Here is a 22704-nt window from a genome sequence, read left to right as displayed (position 1 = left end):
CCAATGCCCCGACATTCACAGATTCGACATTCACTGCATTTTTCAGGACCGCATCCACCGCGAATGTCAGGGTTCTACAGTATTTAAAATAATTAAATCTAACAAGGAGCTGATGCTCTGGGTCCCCCACCTTTTGGGTGGTATGAGGAATAGATCTGTTTTGTATGAAAGATTATTTGGGAAATATAGCGAACACAAGCCAAGTCAGAGATGGTTGCCATGGGAACATAATTCAGCCAATCACAACCATGATAATAATCAGGTTGAGATAACATCATGAGGAATAGATATCTGCAATATGAAAGCTAAATGTTCAACCGTTTTTGAAATATCGCAAATATACCTGGCTATTGAACTCTCAAACCGGTCTCCCTCCTCCAAATCCTGGTGGCGTCTGGTCAAATCCGTTTCTGGTGTTTGTTCCCCCTCCATCCCCTCCCTTACCTCAAATGGCTACACAGCTGACACTGCACGTGAAAAAGCTGAATGCCTCAACTCTGTGTTTGCCTCAAAATCTTGTGTCACGAACCCATCTCTCTCTGTACTCACCTTACCCAGTCGAACCCAGCTGCTCCTGGAATCTGTGTCCTTCTCTCCTGACAAGGTGGAGAGGTTTCTGTCAAACCTAGACGCCGATTCTGCAACTGGACCAGACGGCATCAGCCCACGGGTCCTAAAATGCTGCTATGCTGCTCTATCTCACCCTCCGTCTGTTCTCTTCACCCTCTCTTTTGCTCAAAGGTCATCTGCCATCTGCCATCTGCTTGGAAATCAGCCAACATTACCGCTTTACACAAAAAAAGACGCTAAAACAAATCCTTGCAACTACAGACCAATCAGCCTGCTCCCAATAATCAGCAAGTTCAAGGAATCAATCATCGCTTCTGACATCAAATCCTTCCTCTTCTCCAATGGGTTCATCTTGGATCATCAATTTGGATTCAGACCAGGTCATTCTACTCTGGACATGCTGCTTCTGCTGTCCAACAATGGTTGGAGGTCCTCAATGCTAAAGAGGAAATCAGAGCTGTCTCCCTTGACATATCACGTGCCTTCGATACGGTCTGGCACTCACCCTGCTAACCAAACTCTCCTCTTATGGTATCCATGGAAACCTCCACGCCTGGCTTGAGGACTTCCTCACCGGTCGCAGTCAACATGTGGCCCTGAATGGAATTCTCTCATCTCCCCTTCATTTTCAGGCTGCAGTTCCCCAAGGCAGTGTTATGGGCCCTGTGCTTTTTCTGGTCTTCATTAATGATCTCTCTGACTCTCTGGAAAATCCTTTCTATCTCTTTGCTGATGACTCCACTCTCTGCCGCTCCATATCTCAACGATACGGAACATCTCCTTTCCTCTTTTCTCCCGCCTCTGGAACAAACTCCCTCACTATCTTCAATCGCACTCATCCCTCCAGGTCTTTAAAACAGCTCCACCATCTCTAATCTTCCTCCATCCAAAACCTTACTCTTTTCTACCCCTGTTAATTTTTTTATTTTTTTTTTGTATACTGAATCGAGGCTCGTGAAAGAGCTAACATTTATTTCACAGACAAATCAACCAGACAAACAAAATATATCAAAAGAGGGAGCGGAAAACAAGATGGGGAGAGAAGGGGAAGCACACAAACACAACATTTGAGAGCAGGGAGATGTGTGGGAGGGAGAGGGCTTGGGGGCAGGAGGCGTGGGAAGGGGGGGGGGGGGTGGGAGAATTATAAAACACAAGGACACCAAGGACTCTTTTTTTTTCTTTTTTTTTTGTATACAAGATCGAGGCTCGTGAAAGAGCTAACATTAATCACACAAAAAGACAAACCGACACACAAAACACAAAAAACAAGGGGAGCGGCAGACAGGATGGGGAGAGAGGGGGAAGGACACAAACACAACATTTGAGAGCAGGGACATCGGGAGGACTTGGGGGGAGGTGGGAGAGGAATAAAACATATGAACACTGCAAGGACTCTGGGGTGAATTACCGGGGGTAGAAAAGATCAAGGTTTTCGATGGGGGAAGATAAGAGATGGTGGTGAATAGCTGTTTTAAAGACCTGGAGGGAGGAGTGGGATTGAAGGGAGTGGGGGAGTTTGTTCCAGAGGTGGGAGAAAAGGGGAATGAAAGAGTGAAGGTGAGCAGAGAGCCTAGACTTTGGCAGTTTAACCATAAGAGGGTTGCAGGCAGATCTTGTGCGACCTGAAGGAATATTGGGGGGACAGAGCACAGAGAGAGCTGGGGGAGCAAGGCTGGAGAGGAGTCGGTAGAAGATAGAAAGACCACCAACCTGCCTGCGGTGAGTGAGTGAAAGGCCCTCGAAGTTGACTACATCGCAGGAGATTCCAATGATTCTGAAAGCTTTGGCCTCAACAGCGTGAAGCCGAGCAAGGTGTGAGGCAGGAGCACCAGCCCAGAGGGGGGAACAGTATTCCATTGAGCTGCGGATGAAAGCCTTGTATGTGGTGAGGAGCTCAGGTGTGCCAAGGAAGGACTTCGCACGACGGAGGATGCCCAGTCAGCGACTGGCTTTGGAGGCCAGCTTGGAAATGTGGTTTTCCCAAGAAAGATCATGGCAGATAGAGAGACCCAAAAGCTTGAGCGACAGAACTTCTTGGAGAGGATTGTTGAGAAAGTAGATGGGAGGGTTGTCCAATCGGTCCTTTCGGAGAGACATTGTAAGAGTGTGAGATTTGTCAGGATTGAAAGACATGTTCCACTTGTTTGACCAGTCTGTGATTTTGTCCAGGTCTGCAGAGAGTGAGGAGGCTGCAGACTGCCGATCTGAGGGATGAGGAATGGAGCGGCAGATAGTGGAGTCATCAGCAAAGAGATAGAGAGGATTTTCCAGAGAGTCGGAGAGATCATTGATGAAGACCAGAAATAGCACAGGGCCCAGAACACTACCTTGGGGAACTCCAGCCAGAACAGGAGGGGAAGATGAGAGAAATCCATTCAGGGCCACACGTTGCCGACGACCAGAGAGGAAATCCACAAGCCATGAGTGGAGATTTCCCTGAATACCATAGGAGGTGAGTTTGGTGAGCAGAGCTGGGTGCCAGACCATATCGAAGGCACGTGATATGTCAAGTGAGACAGCTCTGATTTCCTGATTGGCATTGAGGACCTCCATCCATTGTTGAGACAGCAGAAGCAACATGTCCAGAGTAGAATGACCTGGTCTGAATCCAAATTGATGATCAGAGATCAAGCCATTGGAGAAGAGGAAGGATTTGATATCTGAAGCAATGATGGATTCCATGACTTTGCTGATAATTGGGAGCAGGCTGATTGGTCTGTAGTTGCAAGGATCTGTTTTTGCACCTTTTTTGTGTAAAGCGGTAATGTTTGCTGATTTCCAAGATGCTGGCAGATGACCTTGAGCAAAAGAGAGGGTGAAAAGAACAGAGAGAGGGTGAGATAGAGCGGCAGAGCAGGATTTTAGGACCCGAGGGCTGATGCCATCTGGTCCAGTTGCAGAATCAGAGTCGACGTTTGATAAAAACTCCTCCACCTTGTCAGGAGAGAAGGACACAGAGTCCAGGAGCAGTTGGGTTCGACTGGGAAAGGTGGGAACAGAGAGAGATGGGTTTGGGACACAAGATTTTGAGGCAAACACAGAGTTGAGGCATTCGGCTTTGTCACGTGCGGTGTCAACTGTGTAGCCATTTGAGATAAGGGAGGGGATGGAGGGGGAACAAACACCAGAAACGGATTTGACCAGACACCACCAGGATTTGGAGGAAGGAGACAGGTTTGAGAGTTCAATCTTGAGTGTGGAGAGATAGTGCTTCCTGGCACTCCTGAGGGTAGAAACACACTTGTTTCGAGCTTGGTGGAAGGAACTGAGATTGCCTTCAGTTGGATTTGCCTTCCAAGACGCAAAGGCAAGTTGTTTCAGGGCAACTGCCTCACCACAAGATTCAGTGTACCATGGACGGGAGGAAGGGTAAGACAACTGAAGACGAGATGGGATAAATCTGTGCATGAGAGAGAGCAGTTTGCTTTGGAAGAATTCCCAGGAAGAATTGATGTCAGAGGCATTAGAGGACAGAAGTTGGTATTTCAAAAAAGTGGATCACTTTTCTGATCCCCAGATCCACTTTTCTGAAATACCGACTTCTTTCCTGGAAGTCCTAGCAGTGTCCATGTGTATTTTTTTTTACATCTCCCACCCCCGAACCCCCTACCCACGCCTCCTCCCCCCAAACCCTCTACTTCCCACAGATCTCCCGATGTCCCTGCTCTCAAATGTTATACTTGTGTGCTTCCCCCTCTCTCCCCATCTTGTCTCCCGCTCCCTTTATTTTGTCTTATCTGTGCGTTTGTTTTTTTGTCATTAATGTGAGCTCTTACACGAGCCTCAATCTTCTATACAAACTAGAGGTTCCAGGGAACCTGAACTTAACTGGTCTATGTCAATATGGTTAGAATATGCATAATAGAACCACAAACTATATAGTTTATATGTGCGTTTATATGTGTGTTTTCAAATATCTTTAAGTGGCGAAAGGCACAAGTTTCATCAAATTTAATCAGTATTTGTGACTTTTAGAGCTTGGACGTCGTCCAAACTGATGTTTATGGGTCAAGTCATGTCATAGGTCACGACGAGGTCATTTTTCGGACATCGTCAAAACCCGTAATATATGTGTTGAGGTTTGTTACATACTGTCTACACACCAAGTTTCAGCCTTCTAGCTACATTAGGAAGTACAAGATTGACAAATATTGATTTTTCAATATGGCCGCTCTGCCACGCCCATTTTAGGGTGTGAAACGCCCAAATGCAATCCCACACTCGTTTATGTCTTAACCATGCTGCATAACAAGTTTCATCAAATTTAATCAATATTTGTGACTTTTAGAGCGTAGAGGTCGAATTGTTTACAGACGACAGACAGACAGACAGACGACAGACGACGGACACTGGGTGTCGACAAAAACTCAGCTGGACATAGTCCAGTTGAGTTAACAATAAAATAAACCCTCAGATCGGCAGGCTGCCCCTCAGGCTGCTCTTCACTCTCTGCAGACATGGACAAAATCACAAACTCGTCAAACAAGTGGAACATGTCTTTCAATCCTGACAAATCTCACACTCTCACTTTGTCTCTCTGAAAAGACCGTCTGAACAAACCTCCCATCTACTTTCTGAACAATCCTCTTGAAGAAGTTCTGTCACTCAAGCTTTTGGGTCTCACTATATGCCATGATCTTTCCTGGGAAAACCACATTTCCAAGCTGGCCTCCAAAGCCAGTCGCCAACTGGGCATCTTCCATCGTGCGAAGTCCTTTCTGGGGACTTCTGAGGTCCTCACCAAATACAAAGCTTTCATCCGCAGCTCAATGGAAATTGCTCTCCCGTCTGGGCTGGTGATCCTGCCTCACACCGAGCTCGTCTTCACGCGGTTGAAACCAAAGCATTCAGAATCATTGGAATCTCCCACGATGAAGCTGATTCTGAGGGCCTTTCTCTCTCACACCACAGGCAGGCAGGTCGGTGGTCTTTCTGTCTTCTACCGACTCCTCCCCGGCCTTGCTCCCCCTGCTCTGTCTGTGCTCTGTCCCCCAAATATTCCAGCAGGATGCACTAGATCTGCCAGCAACCCTCTTCTGGTGAAACTGCCAAAATCAAGACTCTCTGCCCACCTTCACTCTTTCATTCCTCTTTTCTCCTGCCTCTGGAACAAACTCCCTCACTCTCTTCAATCCCACTCATCCCTCCAGGTCTTTAAAACAGCTGTTCACCACCATCTTTGGTCTTCCCCCATCCAAAACCTTGATATTTTCTACCCCCGTTAAAACACCCCAAATCCACCTTCCAATCCCCAACTTCTTTCCTGAAATTCCTAGTAGTGAAATTCCTTGTCGTGATCATTTGCTTTATAACGTGTACCCGGTCCCTCCTCCCCAGCCCTCCCCCTTCCACAGATCTACCGATGTCCTTGTTCTCTATTATTGTTGTGCTTGTCTGCTTCCCTCTCCCTCCCCCTCATTTCCCACTCCCTTCATTGTATGTTTTATGCTTTTTGTGCATGTTTTCATGTTCAATGTGTTAGCTCTTACATGAGCCTCGATTCTGTATGCAAAAAAAAAAAAAAAAAAAAAAAAAAAGGACATGGACAGATTAATCGGTCGCTCAGAGCTCATTTTAATGTTCCCTACCTTGTCAGAGGGGCGGGGGACAAAAATAACAAGCGTTACGCCTAAGTCCCCGGTCGGTGAAGTGATGCGAGTTGACAAAGAGGAAGACGCAAGGCGGCCATCTTGGATTTTGACGTGGCGACCCAATTTTCAATAGCATTCTTCCTTATGCCTTAGCCTGGCGTTGGCTTAGCGGTGAGGGTGCCGGCTTGGGATCCTCGGATCCTGGGTTCGAATCCCGGTCGATCGCTGAATTAACGCCAGGGGGGTTGACTCAGCCTGCCATCCTTCCGAGGTCGGCAAATTGAGTACCAGCTTGCTGGGATGAATGATCCCGGTGTGTACCCCGGTTTAGAATCGGTACACCGTATCCCTGCGCATCGTAAGAGCGTGACCAAGGGTTGGCGTCAGGAAGGGCATCCGGCCATAAAAACATTGCCTCAAACAGGGAACCATGATTGTCATGGGGGCCCGCAAGGCTAACCCCCGCTCTAGCGGCGAAAATGGCCTTAAAAACGATCATTCATTCATTCTTATGCCTAGATACACCCACACACCAGATTAGACGTTGGTACTTCGCTTATTTTTCAAGATATTCCGCTCACAAGGTTCAGACATACATGGCGGCGGCCATCTTGGATTTTGACGTGGGTTGCACCCACACACCAAATTAGAATTCGGTCCTTCGCTCATGCACGCACACACGCACGCACGGACGGACGGGAAAACCATAGTCCCCCTTTCGCTCCGCGGTGCAACGGGGGACAATAAAAGATACTACTAACATTATTCAACGAAACCTGGTAGTTGGTCAAAAGCAAAATAAATGACTGCCTCTCGGTCTCAAACATCAGCCATAGATTTCCACACCAATCTTAGCCCCGGAACCACAACCTAAGTTCACCTGGTGCATTGGTGTAACTGGACTCCTGAGTACCGTAGTCGTGACCCCCTTTGGTGCAGAGATGGCAGCAGCGACTGCAGCACCTCTCGGCAGGTGGGAGATGTGTCCACTAGGCACGGAGCTGCATATGATCTGCATACTGGCAATCTGGTGGTGAGAAACACCGGGCTGGCCCTGATACACACGAGCAGACGCAAACAGACTCTGAAAACCCTCTTACATCTGCCTACTTACTCTATCAGCATCCGTATTACAGCCTTAAACCCATATAACTGTGACAAGTACTTCTAGCAGATCCATACAACAAGAACAATTTGAAGAAGTTCGGAATGAGAGTACTTTGCCCTTGACAATTGGTAATATTACACAAACGAGCATGTGAACTAGGTGCTGCCATCTTCCTTACTGTAAAGCTGTGTACACGGAACTACCTGCTGTCCACTGATGGTCGCTACAGGGATAAAAGGGCCAGGTGGGGTGGGCGAGACGTCCGTCACTGGAACAGTAACATGACTTGGTATCTTAGCCTGTACTCCAGGGTGTGTGGGCAATGCAGCAGGAGCCGGTGCAATGGGCCGTGTCGGCAAAGGAAGTTTTGCAGTCTTTGGAGCAAGAGGGCAGAAAAGGTTGTGCAAAAGGAATACAGCAAAGTTAGGAAAGCAAATTTTTTTTAAACAATAAGAAAGATTTGATCAATATTTGTTCAAAATTGCTACAAAATTATATTCTCATACCTTAGCAATGGCTTCTGTAATAATGGCGGCTTGAAAATGTGCAGTTGGCGTGGCATGATGTGAAAGCTGATGTGTCACACCAGTCACATTGACAGGTGGCTGGAGCAAATGGGCAGTGGGCGGAAGTGGGGGTGTCACCACTGCAGGTACGGATGAATGCTGAGATAAGTGCGACAAAGGGGCGCCAAGAGGTGGCAGATGGGCAGACAGACCACCTGGTGTAGATTGCTGAATCGGAGTCATGGGTCCAGGAGCGTGGGTCGTAGCCAATGCAACTACAGAGCCAGGAAGCGGGTGCGGGGCAAGTGGAGAAGCTGAACTTGACATGTGAAGACCAGCTGTGGTGGGGCATACACCAACAATGGCCGGGCTGCTAGAGAGATGAGGCAGGAAAGATGACTGTGTACTGGCACTCAAAGAAATGGTGGTGGGGGGCAATTGGATTGTGGTGGTATGGCTGCTTGATGGCAGCATTTGCTGATTGGAAAGGCCCGCAGGACTGACGGCTCGGATGGGCAGTACCTGACAGGGCTGAACCTGAGGAAAGCCACGTACAGCAAATGTCTCTGTCTTTTCTTCACGGAAAGATGCGCCGGGCAGAGGTTGTGGCTGCATTTGTAGTTGTGACTGCATTTGTAGTTGTGACTGCAGTTGAGACTGCAATTGTACATGAGCTGAAAGCTCTGGCCGTAACGTCATCATAGTGGCATCTCGAGGTGAAGCTGTCAGATCCTCAAGCTTGACTGTCACATGGAAAATAGAACTTTCATTAAGGAGTTTCCATAGGCAAAGAGGGCTAGTTGTAATCAATCATCTAAAATAAGTAAATAGAACACCAATGCAAGTAGGTGAAAGAAACAACATTCCTTTAAATTTTCATCCTTGCTAATTGATGAAAGCCTATCGCTATCATTCATGGTCTCACCTGGCCCAGACCCTAATAAAGGACTGGTTGAAGTCCGACTTGCTGGACCAGTTCCCACTGGTGATGTTCTACCAGTGGGGAAAATGTGCGAGCTCATTTCCTGTAGTTAGAAAAGAACTTGAAGATGTCAAGGCAACTCATTTTGATCATCAAGACTAATTTAGCATAGATCTAAGCTAGAGCACCGAGGCTAATTTTGCAAATATAAGTAAAAAGCAAGTCATGATTAACAAAATAAAGATGAACAATGGAGATGAACAAACAGATGGAGATGAACAATGCAAATGCAAAGATACATATTCAGTATATCGCTCCGTAAAGTACGTATTCGTACCAACAATCGGCATTTTTCACACTAAAGGAGATAATTTTCGGAAATACTTTTTTTTTTGGACATCTTCGGAACAATTCTCGGTGAGACATTTTTCAGAAATCATAAAATGCCAGTTGGTGGCACAAAGTGGCAAAATACGGATTACGTATTTTTGTAATGGTGTTATTTAAGCGCAAACTCCCGCGTGCAAAACAGCATGCATGGGCGCAGGAGCAGGAGCAAGCAACGCAGATGCTAGAAAACGCGGACCCGCGCATGCGCAAGCGGAAACGGGTGCACGCGCAAGCAAACGTAGGCGCGCGCGCAAGCAAAGCTGTGTGCGCACGCAAGCTTACTCCGGCACAGGCACATGGACCGAGGAAAGACAGTGTCAAAATACGGCAGGAAGATAATACCCCAACAATAATAAGAGGCTTCAATACCAGTATAGTTTGGCTCAATAATCATGTGCTTTGTGGATACATTTTTCATCAGAAAAACTGATGACCATCTAGTACTGCACTGTAAAAGCATTTCATTGTGATCAGCGCTGCTTTATTGAATTGGTGCAGGTGGAACAAGGGGGAATTGAATGGCGGTAGAGGGTAGGGTTAGTGCATCATGTAGGGTAAAAGATGAGGTGAATGTGTCATGTGAAGAGGACAATGCAAGCAAGTCGAGTGGATGAAGCAGCAAGTTTGCCCTCCGTTCAGGAGTAACAGACGGTGGGGCTAGTTCTTCGTGCTGGAGTGACAGAGGGTGGGGCATGCTCTCCATGCCGGAGTGGCAGATGGCATGGCCCACTCTTAGTGCAAGAGTGACAGAGGGCGGAGCTAAAACTCCTTGCAAGAGTGACAAAGGGCGGAGCTAAAGCTCCTTGCAAGAGTGACAGGGGTGGAGCTAAAGCTCCTTCCAAGAGTGACAGACGGCGGAGCTAGAGCACTGTGCAAGAGTGACAGAGGGCGGAGCTAGAGCACTGTGCAAGAGTGACAGAGGGCGGAGCTAGAGCACCGTGAAAGTGACAGAGAGCGGAGCTAGAGCACTGTGCAAGAGTGACAGAGGGCGGATCTAGAGCACTGTGCAAGAGTGACACAGGGTGGAGCTAGAGCACTGTGCAAGAGTGACAGAGGGTGGAGCTGGAGCACCGTGCAAGAGACAGAGGGCGGAGCTAGAGCACCGTGAAAGTGACAGGGAGCGGAGCTAGAGCACTGTGTAAGAGTGACAGAGGGCGGATCTGGAGCACAGTACAAGAATGACACAGGGCAGAGCTAAAGCACAGTGCAAGAATTTGAGGGCAGAGCTAGAGCACAGTGCAAGAATTTGAGGGCAGAGCTAGAGCACAGTGCAAGAATTTGAGGGCAGAGCTAGAGCACAGTGCAAGAATTTGAGGGCAGAGCTAGAGCACAGTGCAAGAATGACACAGGGCAGAGCGAGAGCACTGTGCAAGAGTGACACAGGGCAGAGCGAGAGCACTGTGCAAGAGTGACACAGGGCAGAGCGAGAGCACTGTGCAAGAGTGACAGGTCGGAGCTAGATCACCTGCAGGAGTGACAGGGCGGAGCTAAAGCTCCTTGCAAGCGTGAAAGAGGGCGGAGCAAGAAGTCGTACAGGCGACAGGAGTAACTGTGGGCGTCGATAGCCTCCCTATCTGAAAGCAGAAAGAAGGGCTGGCGATCAGTGCGAAAAAAAATGCTAAGGCGGTACCGTGCTACAAAGTAGTAGTTGCTTAAGATTCAAGAACTATTATAAATGTCTCCAGCAGTAGATTTTTTTTGATATAGAACCGGAACGTGCATTCTCGACTTTAAAATAACCTCACAGAACATCAGCCTCTTCGAATCGCAACATTAAAACTAAAAGCATCCACTTCCGTTACACTGCGCATAAAGCAAACCGCAAGTACATGAACTATGAAGATAAACAAAGCGTAAAAGAAACACGGAAGTTAAAGTACAAGGAAACCGGAAGAGTAAATTATACAGTATTCCATTGCATGGGCAAGACCCTCACATTAACTACTGTACTACGCGCTGCACTGTATCACTGCACTGTATCTACAAACGTTCGTAAACACCCAAAACGGTAATGACGATGGGGAGGGGGCACGGCGTCGGCAATGTCTCCCTCTCTCTGCTCAACACCATCTATAATCGTCCTTGCGGAGGATCGAACGTCCGTCCCGCGCAGCAGCTTCACCGCGATAAACAAAGCAACCCCGAGACCGTCCGCGCACTTTCGACATCGCCTCAACGATCCGAGCCGGTCGGGTCAACGCGGCGCACGACGTCAACACAGCAGCGAAGCGCGCGAGGGACTCGAGCAAGACGAGGCGCGAACGTGCACACTTACTACACAAACCTGAGGGGAAAGCTTCACGATTATTAATATTAGGGTTTTTTTCTCGTCAGTAATCACTCTCTCGGACACGAACGTAATATACAGTACGATGACATACACGATCGGTAGAGACCGACAATTTAAGGACAGGTAGGTGCCGCTTCGGACGTTGTGCTTACCCCGAAATATGACAAGGACCGGAGGATTCACTAAAAATGTACAGTAGGAATAGAGGTGAGAATAAAAACAGGTATTCTGCCGTCTCTTAACCTTAGCTGCTAATAATGGCGGCCGGCAGGTGGCGTCTCCATGGGCGGTATTCCGATTGTAATGAACTTCATTGCTATTGGTCGACAACGAGGGTCGTCGCAGTAACTCTCATCGCCATTGGTGCGATGGGCCGAGTAAACTGCGTGACGTCATTCAAAAATAGGAAGGGGGCGTGGCCGTTGGAGAAACGCTCAGATTCTGTTGGCTGCTTCTTTACCAAGGTAACAGCGTGCTGATGGTGGCTGAAGGTGCACCTTCATCACGATGACGACCGAATTTGGATAGGCGACGCTGTCCGTCATAAAATACTAAAATAAATTGCCAATGTTGGCACCCGGGCAGCTTAGAAAAGCTTTTAATCTCACAACACTTTCTTTTAACATTGGAATCTCTCGCGATTAACCTGAGTCTACCACTTCGCCATCGCGGACAGGCCGCTGGTCTCTCTGTCTTCTTCCGCCTCCTTTCTGGTCTTGCCCCCTCTTCCACCATTCCACCCCCTCCCCTCACCCAACAAGTACAGGGTGTTCCAAAAAGCCCTGGACAACTTTTCTGTTCATATATATTATATATATACATATATATATATATATATATATATATATATATATATATATATATATATATATATATATATATATACGTATATATATATATATATATATATATATATATATATATATATATATATATATATATATATTATATATATATTATATATATATTATATATATATATATACATATATTTTTTTTGTATACAAGATCGAGGCTACTGAAAGAGCTAACATTAATCACACAAAAAGTCAAACCAACACACAAAACACAAAAAATAAGGGGAGCGGCAGACAAGATGGGGAGAGAGGGGGAAGGACACAAACACAACATTTGAGAGCAGGGACAACGGGACAAATGTGGGAGGGGGAGGGATTTGGGGGAGGTGGGAGAGGTATAAAACATATGAACACTGCAAGGACTTCCAGGAAAGAGGTTGAAATTAAAAAAAAAAAAAAAAAATGTATCTGAGGTGAATTAGCAGGGGTAGAGAAGATCAACGTTTTGGATGGGGGAAGATAAGACATGGTGGTGAACAGCTGTTTTAAAGACCTGGAGGGAGGAGTGGGATTGAAGGGAGTGGGGGAGTTTGTTCCAGAGGTGGGATAAAAGGGGAATGAAAGAGTGAAGGTGAGCAGAGAGCCTAGATTTTGGCAGTTTAACCATAAGAGGGTTGCAGGCAGATATTGTGCGACCTGAAGGAATATTGGGGGGACAAAGCACAGAGAGAGCTGGGGGAACAAGGCCGGAGAGGAGTCGGTAGAAGACAGAAAGACCACCAACCTGCCTGCGGTGAGTGAGTGAAAGGCCCTCGGAGTTAACTTCATCGCAAGAGATTCCAATGATTCTGAAAGCTTTGGTTTCAACAACGTGAAGCCGAGCTAGGTGTGAGGCTGGAGCACCAGCCCAGAGGGGGGATCAGTATTCCATTGAGCTGCGGATGAAAGCCTTGTATGTGGTGAGGAGCTCAGGTGTGCCAAGGAAGGACTTCGCACGACGGAGGCTGCCCAGTCGGCAACTGGCTTTGGAGGCCAGCTTGTGAATGTGGTTTTCCCAAGAAAGATCATGACAGATAGTGAGACCCAAAAGCTTGAGCGACAGAACTTCTTGGAGAGGATTGTTGAGAAAGTAGATGGGAGGGTTTTCCAGTCAGTCCTTTCGGAGAGACATTGTAAGAGTGTGCGATTTGTCAGGATTGAAAGACATGTTCCACTTGTTTGACCAGTCTGTGATTTTTTCCAGGTCTGCAGAGAGTGAGGAGGCTGCAGACTGCCGATCTGAGGGATGAGGAATGGAGCGGCAGATAGTGGAGTCATCAGCAAAGAGATAGAGAGGATTTTCCAGTGAGTCGGAGATCATTGATGAAGACCAGAAATAGCACAGGGCCCAGAACACTACCTTGGGGAACTCCAGCCAGAACAGGAAGGGGAGATGAGAGAAATCCATTCAGGGCCACACGTTGCCTTCGACCAGAGAGGAAGTCCCCAAGCCATGAGTGGAGATTTCCATGGATACCATAGGAGGAGAGTTTGGTGAGCAGAGCTGGGTGCCAGACCGTATCGAAGGCACGTGATATGTCAAGTGAGACAGCTCTGATTTCCTGTTTGGCATTGAGGACCTCCATCCATTGTTGAGACAGCAGAAGCAACGTGTCCAGAGTAGAATGACCTGGTCTGAATCCAAATTGATGATCAGAGATCAAGCCATTGGAGAAGAGGAAGGATTTGATATCCGAAGCAATGATGGATTCCATGACTTTGCTGATAATTGGAAGCAGGCTGATTGGTCTGTAGTTGCAAGGATCTGTTTTTGCACCTTTTTGTGTAAAGCGGTAATGTTTGCTGATTTCCAAGATTCTGGCAGATGACGTTGAGCAAAGGAGAGGGTGAAAAGAACAGAGAGAGGGTGAGATCGAGCGGCAGAGCAGGATTTTAGGACCCGTGGGCTGATGCCGTCTGGTCCAGTTGCAGAATCAGAGTCGAGGTTTGACAGAAACTTCTCCACCTTGTCAGGAGAGAAGGACACAGAGTCCAGGAGCAGTTGGGTTCGACTGGGAAAGGTGGGAACAGAGAGAGATTGGTTTGGGACACAATATTTTGAGGCAAACACAGAGTTGAGGCATTCGGCTTTGTCACGTGCGGTGTCAACTGTGTAGCCATTTGAGGTAAGGGAGGCGATAGAGGGGGAACAAACACCAGAAACGGATTTGACCAGACACCACCAGGATTTGGAGGAAGGAGACAGGTTTGAGAGTTCAAGCTTGAGTGTGGAGAGATAGTGCTTCCTGGCACTCCTGAGGGTAGACACACACTTGTTCCGAGCTTGGTGGAAGGAACTGAGATTGCCTTCAGTTGGATTTGCCTTCCAAGAGGCAAAGGCAAGTTGTTTCAGGGCAACTGCCTCACCACAAGATTCAGTGTACCATGGACGGGAGGAAGGGTAAGACAACTGAAGACGAGATGGGATAAATCTGTGCATGAGAGAGAGCAGTTTGCTTTGGAAGAATTCCCAGGAAGAATTTATGTCAGAGGCAGTAGAGATGGTAGACCAGTCCAGATGATTGATGGCTGCTTGCAGACCGTGCCAGTCAGCCTGAATTAAATGCCAGACTCGTCGGTGCTGAGGAGGCTCTCTGAGAATGGCCAGAGAGATGTCCACTTTAACAAGCACATGATCAGAAGAACCAATTGGAGCAGAAGAAGAGCAGCAGACGTTTGCAGGGAAGTTAGTCATAACCAAATCCAGAAGAGAAGATACTCCATTGACTGAGATCCGGGTCGGAAAATTGACAGATTGTGTCAGTCCCCATGAGTCGCAGAAGTCCTTTGCTGAGGTGCCATGGCTGGTGAGAGATGAACCCACACCCAGCCAGCTGGCATGGTGACAGTTGAAGTCGCCACATATGAGGAAGAGAGAGTTTGGATGAGTTGATAGAAGTTGGTCCATGTTGTCCGACAGCGAAATGTAAATGGAGTCATCACTGTTTGGAGGACGGTACAGAACACATATGAACAACAGGTGTGAGCGGAGAGGAAGCCGTAGCCAGAGGTACTCCTGGGGGTGGGGTGGAGAGAGGGCAGTGCAAGGAGAGTGAGGAAGAGAGTTTTTGATAAAGATAGCCACCCCACCACCAGGACGAGGCTCAGGTCTAACATACCGGAGGAGGGAGTAACCAGGAAGAGATATTAAGGAATCAGAGACATCTTGAAGGAGGAAAGTTTCTGTTAAGCAGATCAAGTCTGGATTGTCAGAAGCAACCTGAATGGAGAGATCAATCAGGTTTCAGCGAAGGCCCCGGATGTTTGAGGTCCATACCGTTAATGAGGAGAGAGGGGGAGCATCGGGTGCAGGAGAGGGGAGGGGTAGGGTCAGATGAAGGATGAGAGGGGGAGGTAGGAAGAGCAGTTGATAGTGTGGCAGAGATTACAGAAGAGTTACAAGAAAAGGAAGGATGAGGAGGACGAAAGGTTTGATGGTGATGGGATGAGGCACAGTGAGGGGTTGTTTGAGGGGGGGCAGAGGAAGGTCGAAGGTTGGGGGAGGTGGAGGTATGAGATAGAATGGAGACAAAGTGGGGAGGAGGCAGCTTTGAGAAGGAGGTGGGAGGAGGGAGAATTTGGGAGGGATGGTTGGGGGGTAGATTTGAAGGGGAGGGGTTGGGGCGGAGTTTTGAATGTGAGGGGCAAGGGGGGAGTTTAGGAGGGGAAGGGCAAGGGGGGAGTTTAGGAGGAGAGGGGCAAGAGGGGAGTTTAGGAGGGGAGGGGCAAGGGGGGAGATTTTGAGGGGAGGGGGCAAGGGGGGAGATTTGGAGGGGAGGGGCAAGGGGGGAGTTTAGGAGGGGAGGGGCAAGGGGGGAGATTTGGAGGGGAGGGGCAAGGGGGGAGATTTGGAGGGGAGGGGCATGGGGGACATTTAGAAAGTGGATGATTAATGAAAGATGAACAATTGTAACAAATTGGGTTTGTTGTGATTTTCAAGTTAGCGATCCATTTGAGAACGATGGAGGAGGGGTGGAATGAATGAGAATTTAGAGCATGTCGTGAGAAAGAATTAGAAGAGATTGAATATTTTTTTGAATTGGAATGAGTTGAAGAGGAAATTGAAAGGAGCCTTTTAAATAGGAAGAAAAACAGCGTGTTGTAATAAACCACTGAATAAAACACTGAAGGGGAAAGTTTAAACATATTTAAACAGAACCGTGAAGAACAATCTTATATTCACAAACATACCAACGGGGAGAGGGAGCCGAAAGGGACACCACGAGTCACTTGAACAGGGCAGAAGGTGGAAGGCAAGGGGATAATGGGGGCGGGGCGGGACAGCGCACATGGACAGAGGCGCACGATGGAACAAAAGCACACGAGGAGAAAGGGAAATAAGTTTGTTTTTGTTTTTTTGTTTGTTTTTGGGGGGGGGGGGTGGGTTACAACGTTAGACAAAGAGTAGATGTTTGGTGAAGTTTGGGGGAGAAGGGAAAATCAAAAAACCTAGCAAAACAGCGAAGGAAGGAACAACCTTCCACGGGGGAAGCCTGAGGCTGCAAGACCTCGCTCGCGACGTGGCAAACGACTAATTTATGAAAGATAAACACCGAGAAACTTCCAAGGGGCACACTATAGGTTCCCACACCGAAAGATAAATACAGTTTCGACAAAATACAATTGTGAACAGACTTAACTTTGAAAACGTGGAGACTGTGTGGAGCTTCGAAAATCCCTGCCGTCGTCTCCAACTATTTAATACCACAAATGATACAACAATACACTTTGTTTGATATGAAACAGAAACTCAAAAGTTTTCTTTATTTTCAGGGCTGGTGGTTTGATGTAAAAGAAAATGGCGTAAATGCCAAGGTGTGGAAGTAATCCGCCATCGTAGAGTATCAGAAAGTGGTACAAGAGGATTAAGGAGACTGGAAGTTGTCAGAAACAGAACAGTACCGGTTGAACAAGCACAAGTGTAGCAGACATTGAATGAGTGCGTGAATCATTTCAATAAAGTCCCAGAAAATCAATCCGACACATATCCAGAGAACTGGGACTACCAACCACCACTGTACACAGGATTTTGCATAAAAGACTGAAGAGTTATGCCTATAAGGTGCAGATTCTGTGGGAACTCAAACCAAATGACAGACCCAAATGCAAGGCATTTACCTTGGAAATGCTCAGTCGCATCGAGAATGATGAAGATTACATGAAAAGGTCATGTTCACAGACAAAGTAGTGCGGGAGCCCAGAAACATTTGTTTCACATCTCGAGTACAAAAGGTTTGAGGCCTGGAATATATGCATCTATGATAGGAGACCCCAAAAAGGCAATTCTTAAGTTCTGCAATTCTGCACAGCAACCAGGGGGCGCCACCAAAGACCCCTAAATGTGACTCTTAATTCACAATTTGAGTACATCTTTCAAACTTGTCTTAAAATGTTCTCTATAGGAGTGGAAATCAGAATTCCCAATTCTTAAGTTTTCAATTTGTGTATTAGGTCGCTTAAGAACGACCTAATTAATGCTAATTAACGCTAATTAGCATTTTTAATCTGCATCTGCATCTGTTTCGTTCCCAAACGGATTGCAACTATCCTGGATTTGTTTCACCATGGTTTTCACATCTCTATCGTCACGTTTTATTCGTGCAGGTCTCAGTTCAGCAGTTGTGTCTTCCTTGACTATCAGCCCAGCCATTTCGTGGAGTAGACTAACGAATGAAGCTCTAGTGGATTTCGTAAGCATCCAGCGAAGTCGTGCCGCATAATTATTCGTTGAAGAAGTGAATCCAGTTCTTCTCGAAGCTGCATCCGCGTTAATCGTCTGTTCTAGAGTCAAGTCGACCGGGCATCTACTGAATGGATGTTCTGTTCGTCGTACAGTAAAGACGCCTGCTTCCAGTATTTGACGTAGGCCAGGATGGCTGTCTTCCATGTTCATCAAATCGAGTTGGAACTTTGTCAGCCACCGACTGTAATTTACATGGTTTGTAGCAAAGAACAGTCCAATGAGTCCGGTCAGTGAGTATGTATAGAGATCGATATCATTCGTTTGAATCGCCCGTTCGAGCTCGTGGTATTTATGAATGTAATCTATATACATTCTCCAAAACTGGGCGGTTGCACCATGGCCTCCAGATCTTGTCACTTGGGTATATGCTTCATACGCGGCTGTGCATGCTTTGAAGACGTCCGAGTCTAGAGCAGACTGAAGCTGCTCCCACGTGGTCAGTTGAATGCTGCTTATCAATGCTTCTGTTTCTTCTCTGTGTGGGTAAGAGTCTAAGAAGGATGAGAAGTGTAGCATCTCAAGAGCAAGGGCTAGTATGGGGTGCAATCTCTTGCACCTGTTGAAATGTTTCCCCGTCAAAAATCCGTTTAAGGATCCGGTTGCAAGTACCTCAGATTCAGTCAGCATTTCTGGTCCTCCAGAGTTGGACAGGAGTTTCCCAATAGCCTTGAAGAAAGCCATTTCGATGTGGAATGGGCCTAACATTATGAAAATGTTATCAAATTTCGGTTTCTCAGTCACTTGTATTTGAAGTGCCGGCTTGGCTGCGCCCAGATCATAACTGACTATTCCGTATTTCTGTCCCGTCTCATTAGCACACCTCTGCGTGATGAGGAGAGTCTCCTGCACGACCTCTAGGCTGGTGATAGGCTGGCGTAAGTTTGGCATATATAGAACCTCTTGTTTTGGAAGGTGGTCACTGCAAATGCTTGCATTAAACCCAACCCACATAATAGGCAATACATCATTGCCAATGGCATGGCTCATCATCCACACGAGGTCCAGGTGGCGAGCCTTGTTGCTAACATCTGGAAGGCTGTAGACTGCAGTGTTTTTGTAACTGAACTTCGTCATCTTTGGTATCTTCCTATATGGCTGGAGTGCAGTATCTGTACTCTCAAGGGTTCTCTTCCTTTTGCCTGTCTTTACTTGCCGAGCACTAGTTGAGGTTGAAACTGCCATGACAGCAGATGCTTCACGTTCTTCATCAGGTGCTGGCACATTTTGGTACAGAATACCCATGGTATCGTGCAGCGAATTGGCTCCAGACATGGTTTGAGTCATCTCATCGAAATTGTCGAAGGCTAATCCGACTGGTTTACCTACGACTGTTCCTTTTGGACAAGCAAGCTTCTGTTCTTGAATGGATTCAGCTGTGGCAGTTTCAACTTCTTCCAATGTGTTGTAGCTTAAACAGTGACCAAACCTGTTCAGGACTTGAACCATTTTTTTACTGCCAGTGACCGACTTAACACTCATACCAAGAGCTACATGTTTTGCAGGTTTTGCGCGACCCCGTTGTACAATGAACAAGGCATCCTGACTAGACGAATTTGCGCGGCGCTTTACTGACTCTGTATATCGCTCTGGTTTTAGCCCTCCGTACAAAATATTGAAAAAATCTACTACAAGTTTTGGGGGTGACGAGTCCCCGTTTCTTAAATCCTCCAATGTCGGACATTCAGGAAGGTCGACCTTTTCAACCTTGAGCAACTGGTTGCGCAAAAGCAATGCTGCTTTGGCGATTGTTCTCTCATCAGTAGATGTGTAATCATATACAACACGAATTGCATCATCTGCGGTTTCTGCATTATATAAGATGTTTCCAAGCCTTTTCCCAAGTGAACTCTGTATCTTTATGCGCGCTTTGAAGTGACTCATCAATGTCCTAGAGAGGCTGAAGGCGCTTCCCCTGGGCGTTTCTGCGGATGCCGAACAAATATCAAGATAACGTTCATATACAGAATTAAGAAGTTCAGGTCTGTTGTCTATTATTACAGATTGCTCAATGTATGCAAAAATGTCCAACACACTGGTCTCAGAAGGCGTTTTTGTTTCACGTGTGTCCTTTTGGGAAACTCGATTGGCTGACAACAAATACGCACTTTTACATGAATGATGGTAGTGGGCCTCCTTGGCAATTAAATCCGTATCAACTACTTTTGGAATAACCTTACTGTCATTTAATGTCTTTGCTGCATTTTGGATCGATACACCGGCTTCAATGGTTTCACATCTTCCCAACAGTTCGACGCTTCCACCTTTGAGTCGTTTTATCTTTTTCTCACAGAATAGACAAACAGGTGGCAAAATCCCGGCAGATGATGTAGAAGGTGCCGACTCCTTGGATGGACGTAAATGTGGGGCATTGCTACGGTGAACATCACTGGCGGCTTTAACAGGCGGCGTTTGGGATGAGATGGCGGTAAAGTTCTTGTAACAAGAAACATGGTAACCATCCATTTCAGCAGGAGACGTAGGCAATCTCTGAACTACACCACAATAGACAGAGTCCTGGAAATGTTGCTTTTGCCGTCTATTAGCTGCTGCTGTTTCTACTGCTTCCCATTGCGTATCCTTGAAAGGTAGAACGTCTGGACAAGCTTTCTTGTCTGCACTGCGTTGGATGTGAAGAATACATCTGCGTTCCAATGATGAAACAGTAGGCTGGACAGTAGGCTGGACAGTAGGCCTAGTATTGGTGGCCGATTCCATGGTTGCATGTTTCAAATCATTGTCTGAAAAATAAAATCACAGCGGGTGGTCAGTGAGCATGGCGAGTCAGTCAGTTTTGGTCAGTGAAATCCAAAAGAAGTTATTTCAAATTTTGAGGCAATAAGTCATTATTTTCTACTCAGCTGTGGTTCGAACCTGAAATCGGTATGCATACAGAACTTTGGATACCCTCATCTGCCTGGACATTTCCTGCGCGCCACCTAGGCCTAGGGCTACATAATTCTGTATCGGCCCCGAATGCTTATTAGGCCGACAGCATAGTATTGTTTGTTGGGTTAGGGTTAGGGTTGGGTTAGGGTTAGGGTTAGGGTTGGGTTAGGGTTAGGGTTAGGGTTACCATGTTTCTTGTTACAAGAACTTTACCGCCATCTCATCCCAAACGCCACCTGTTAAAGCCGCCAGTGATGTTCACCATAGCAATGCCCCACATTTATGTCCATCCAAGGAGTCGTCACCTTCTACAACCTCTGCCGGGGTTTTGCCACCTAACCCCAAACCCTAACCCTATTTGTTGACTTACCTAAGCAGTGATCTAGGCATTGCAGGCAACATCAGACATTCTGCAGCCGATTCAGAGAATCTATGGAGGGAAAGAGCAGGAGATTCCCCATGATTAGGTCCTATGATAAACCGACAACTCCCTCTACAGGGTGTCCCAGAAAGTTCGTCCCTCAAGATAGTGTCACAAACCTGGATTGATAATGTGTTAATATTTCCCTTTAAGTCACTGGTTATTATTCCCCAAACAATGTTGTATATTGGTCCCAGTTATTCACTGCAGGACAGTCATTTCTGTAGAGAGGCACTTCCTGTTTAGGGTGTAATTGGCTCAAGTTAGGGAAGAAGCCTCCCCATTGGCTGGGAGGCCAAAACTCCTTCCTTAACCAAAACTGAACACCCTCGATCCGGCCAGCCAGACAGGTGTGTGCATGCTCAGCACTGGTGTGGGTGTCTACTTGGGGCCTGCCCTCAGGTCAGCACTCCAGCCCCTCCCTTGCATATAAGGGAGGGCCAGCCAGGGAGTGGAGGGGGGATAGCAGCCAGTGACAACCCAAATTCCGTTACAATACTGACTGCATTCTTAAGTGGGTTGATGCATGAAATGGACACATAAGAATTGCTGTTCTTGATTCACGATGATCTACTGAACAGTTTGGGACCAATTTGAAAGATGTACTCAAATTGTGAATTAACACTCACCTTGCCAGGGACGGGGTCAATGAGTACATTTTGCGTTCTTAAGTGGGTTAATACATGAAATGGATACTTAAGAATGACTGATCTTGATTTAGGATGACCTAAGGAATACATTGCCATATGTTTCATGGATGTACTCAAATTGTGAATTAAAAATGCTAATTAGCGTTAATTAGCATTAATTAGGTCGTTCTTAAGCGACCTAATACACAAATTGAAAACTTAAGAATTGGGAATTCTGATTTCCACTCCTATAGAGAACATTTTAAGACAAGTTTGAAAGATGTACTCAAATTGTGAATTAAGAGTCACATTTAGGGGTCTTTGGTGGCGCCCCCTGGTTGCTGTGCAGAATTGCAGAACTTAAGAATTGCCTTTTTGGGGTCTCCTATCATAGATGCATATATTCCAGGCCTCAAACCTTTTGTACTCGAGATGTGAAACAAATGTTTCTGGGCTCCCGCACTAAAGCTTGCTTTCATGTATTGAGGGAAGGTCAACCGGCACAATGTGAGGAATTGTGGCTCTGAAAACACCCTTTACAGTACAATATTCCTGTCCCCACGTTTTCCAGTCCAGTGAGGTGTTTTGAATTTTAAGCAGTGGCATGTTTTTGCTTCATGCACGTAATCTGGATTTTTTGGGGGGGAGCAATTGAGGCAGCTGACAGTTACCTATACACCGCACAAATGAAGGTATGTGCCAGAAGAACAACATGGCAAAAGTCTACGTCTTAACAGCAAAGAAAAAAAAAAATTGGAAGAATCGAGGCAGACCAGTCTCACGAAACCCGCCATATTGCCTACACACCGC

The 22704-nt window shown here is 46.8% G+C and overlaps 1 protein-coding gene across 1 annotated transcript in view; it reads right to left on the bottom strand.

The window, feature by feature from the left end:
* The window catches only part of SAP130 (Sin3A associated protein 130), an 87078-nt gene extending 76427 nt beyond the window's left edge, over positions 1 to 10651 (bottom strand). Inside the window, exons 1-5 of the mRNA XM_078784627.1 lie at positions 10556 to 10651; positions 8704 to 8803; positions 7779 to 8521; positions 7476 to 7646; positions 7045 to 7218 (exon numbers count right to left, since the gene is read on the bottom strand). Coding sequence (XP_078640753.1) covers positions 7045 to 7218; positions 7476 to 7646; positions 7779 to 8521; positions 8704 to 8800 — 1185 coding nt within the window. The 5' untranslated portion in view covers positions 8801 to 8803; positions 10556 to 10651. The remainder of the gene's footprint in view (positions 1 to 7044; positions 7219 to 7475; positions 7647 to 7778; positions 8522 to 8703; positions 8804 to 10555) is intronic.
* Positions 10652 to 22704: the final 12053 nt, after the last annotated feature.

This window comes from Myxine glutinosa, chromosome 9, assembly GCF_964187855.1.
Source record: "Myxine glutinosa chromosome 9, kmMyxGlut1.1, whole genome shotgun sequence".
Classification (NCBI taxonomy): domain Eukaryota; kingdom Metazoa; phylum Chordata; class Myxini; order Myxiniformes; family Myxinidae; genus Myxine; species Myxine glutinosa.
The sequence above is the reverse complement of the archived record's forward strand: the minus strand, read 5'-3'. Positions and strand labels throughout refer to the sequence as shown.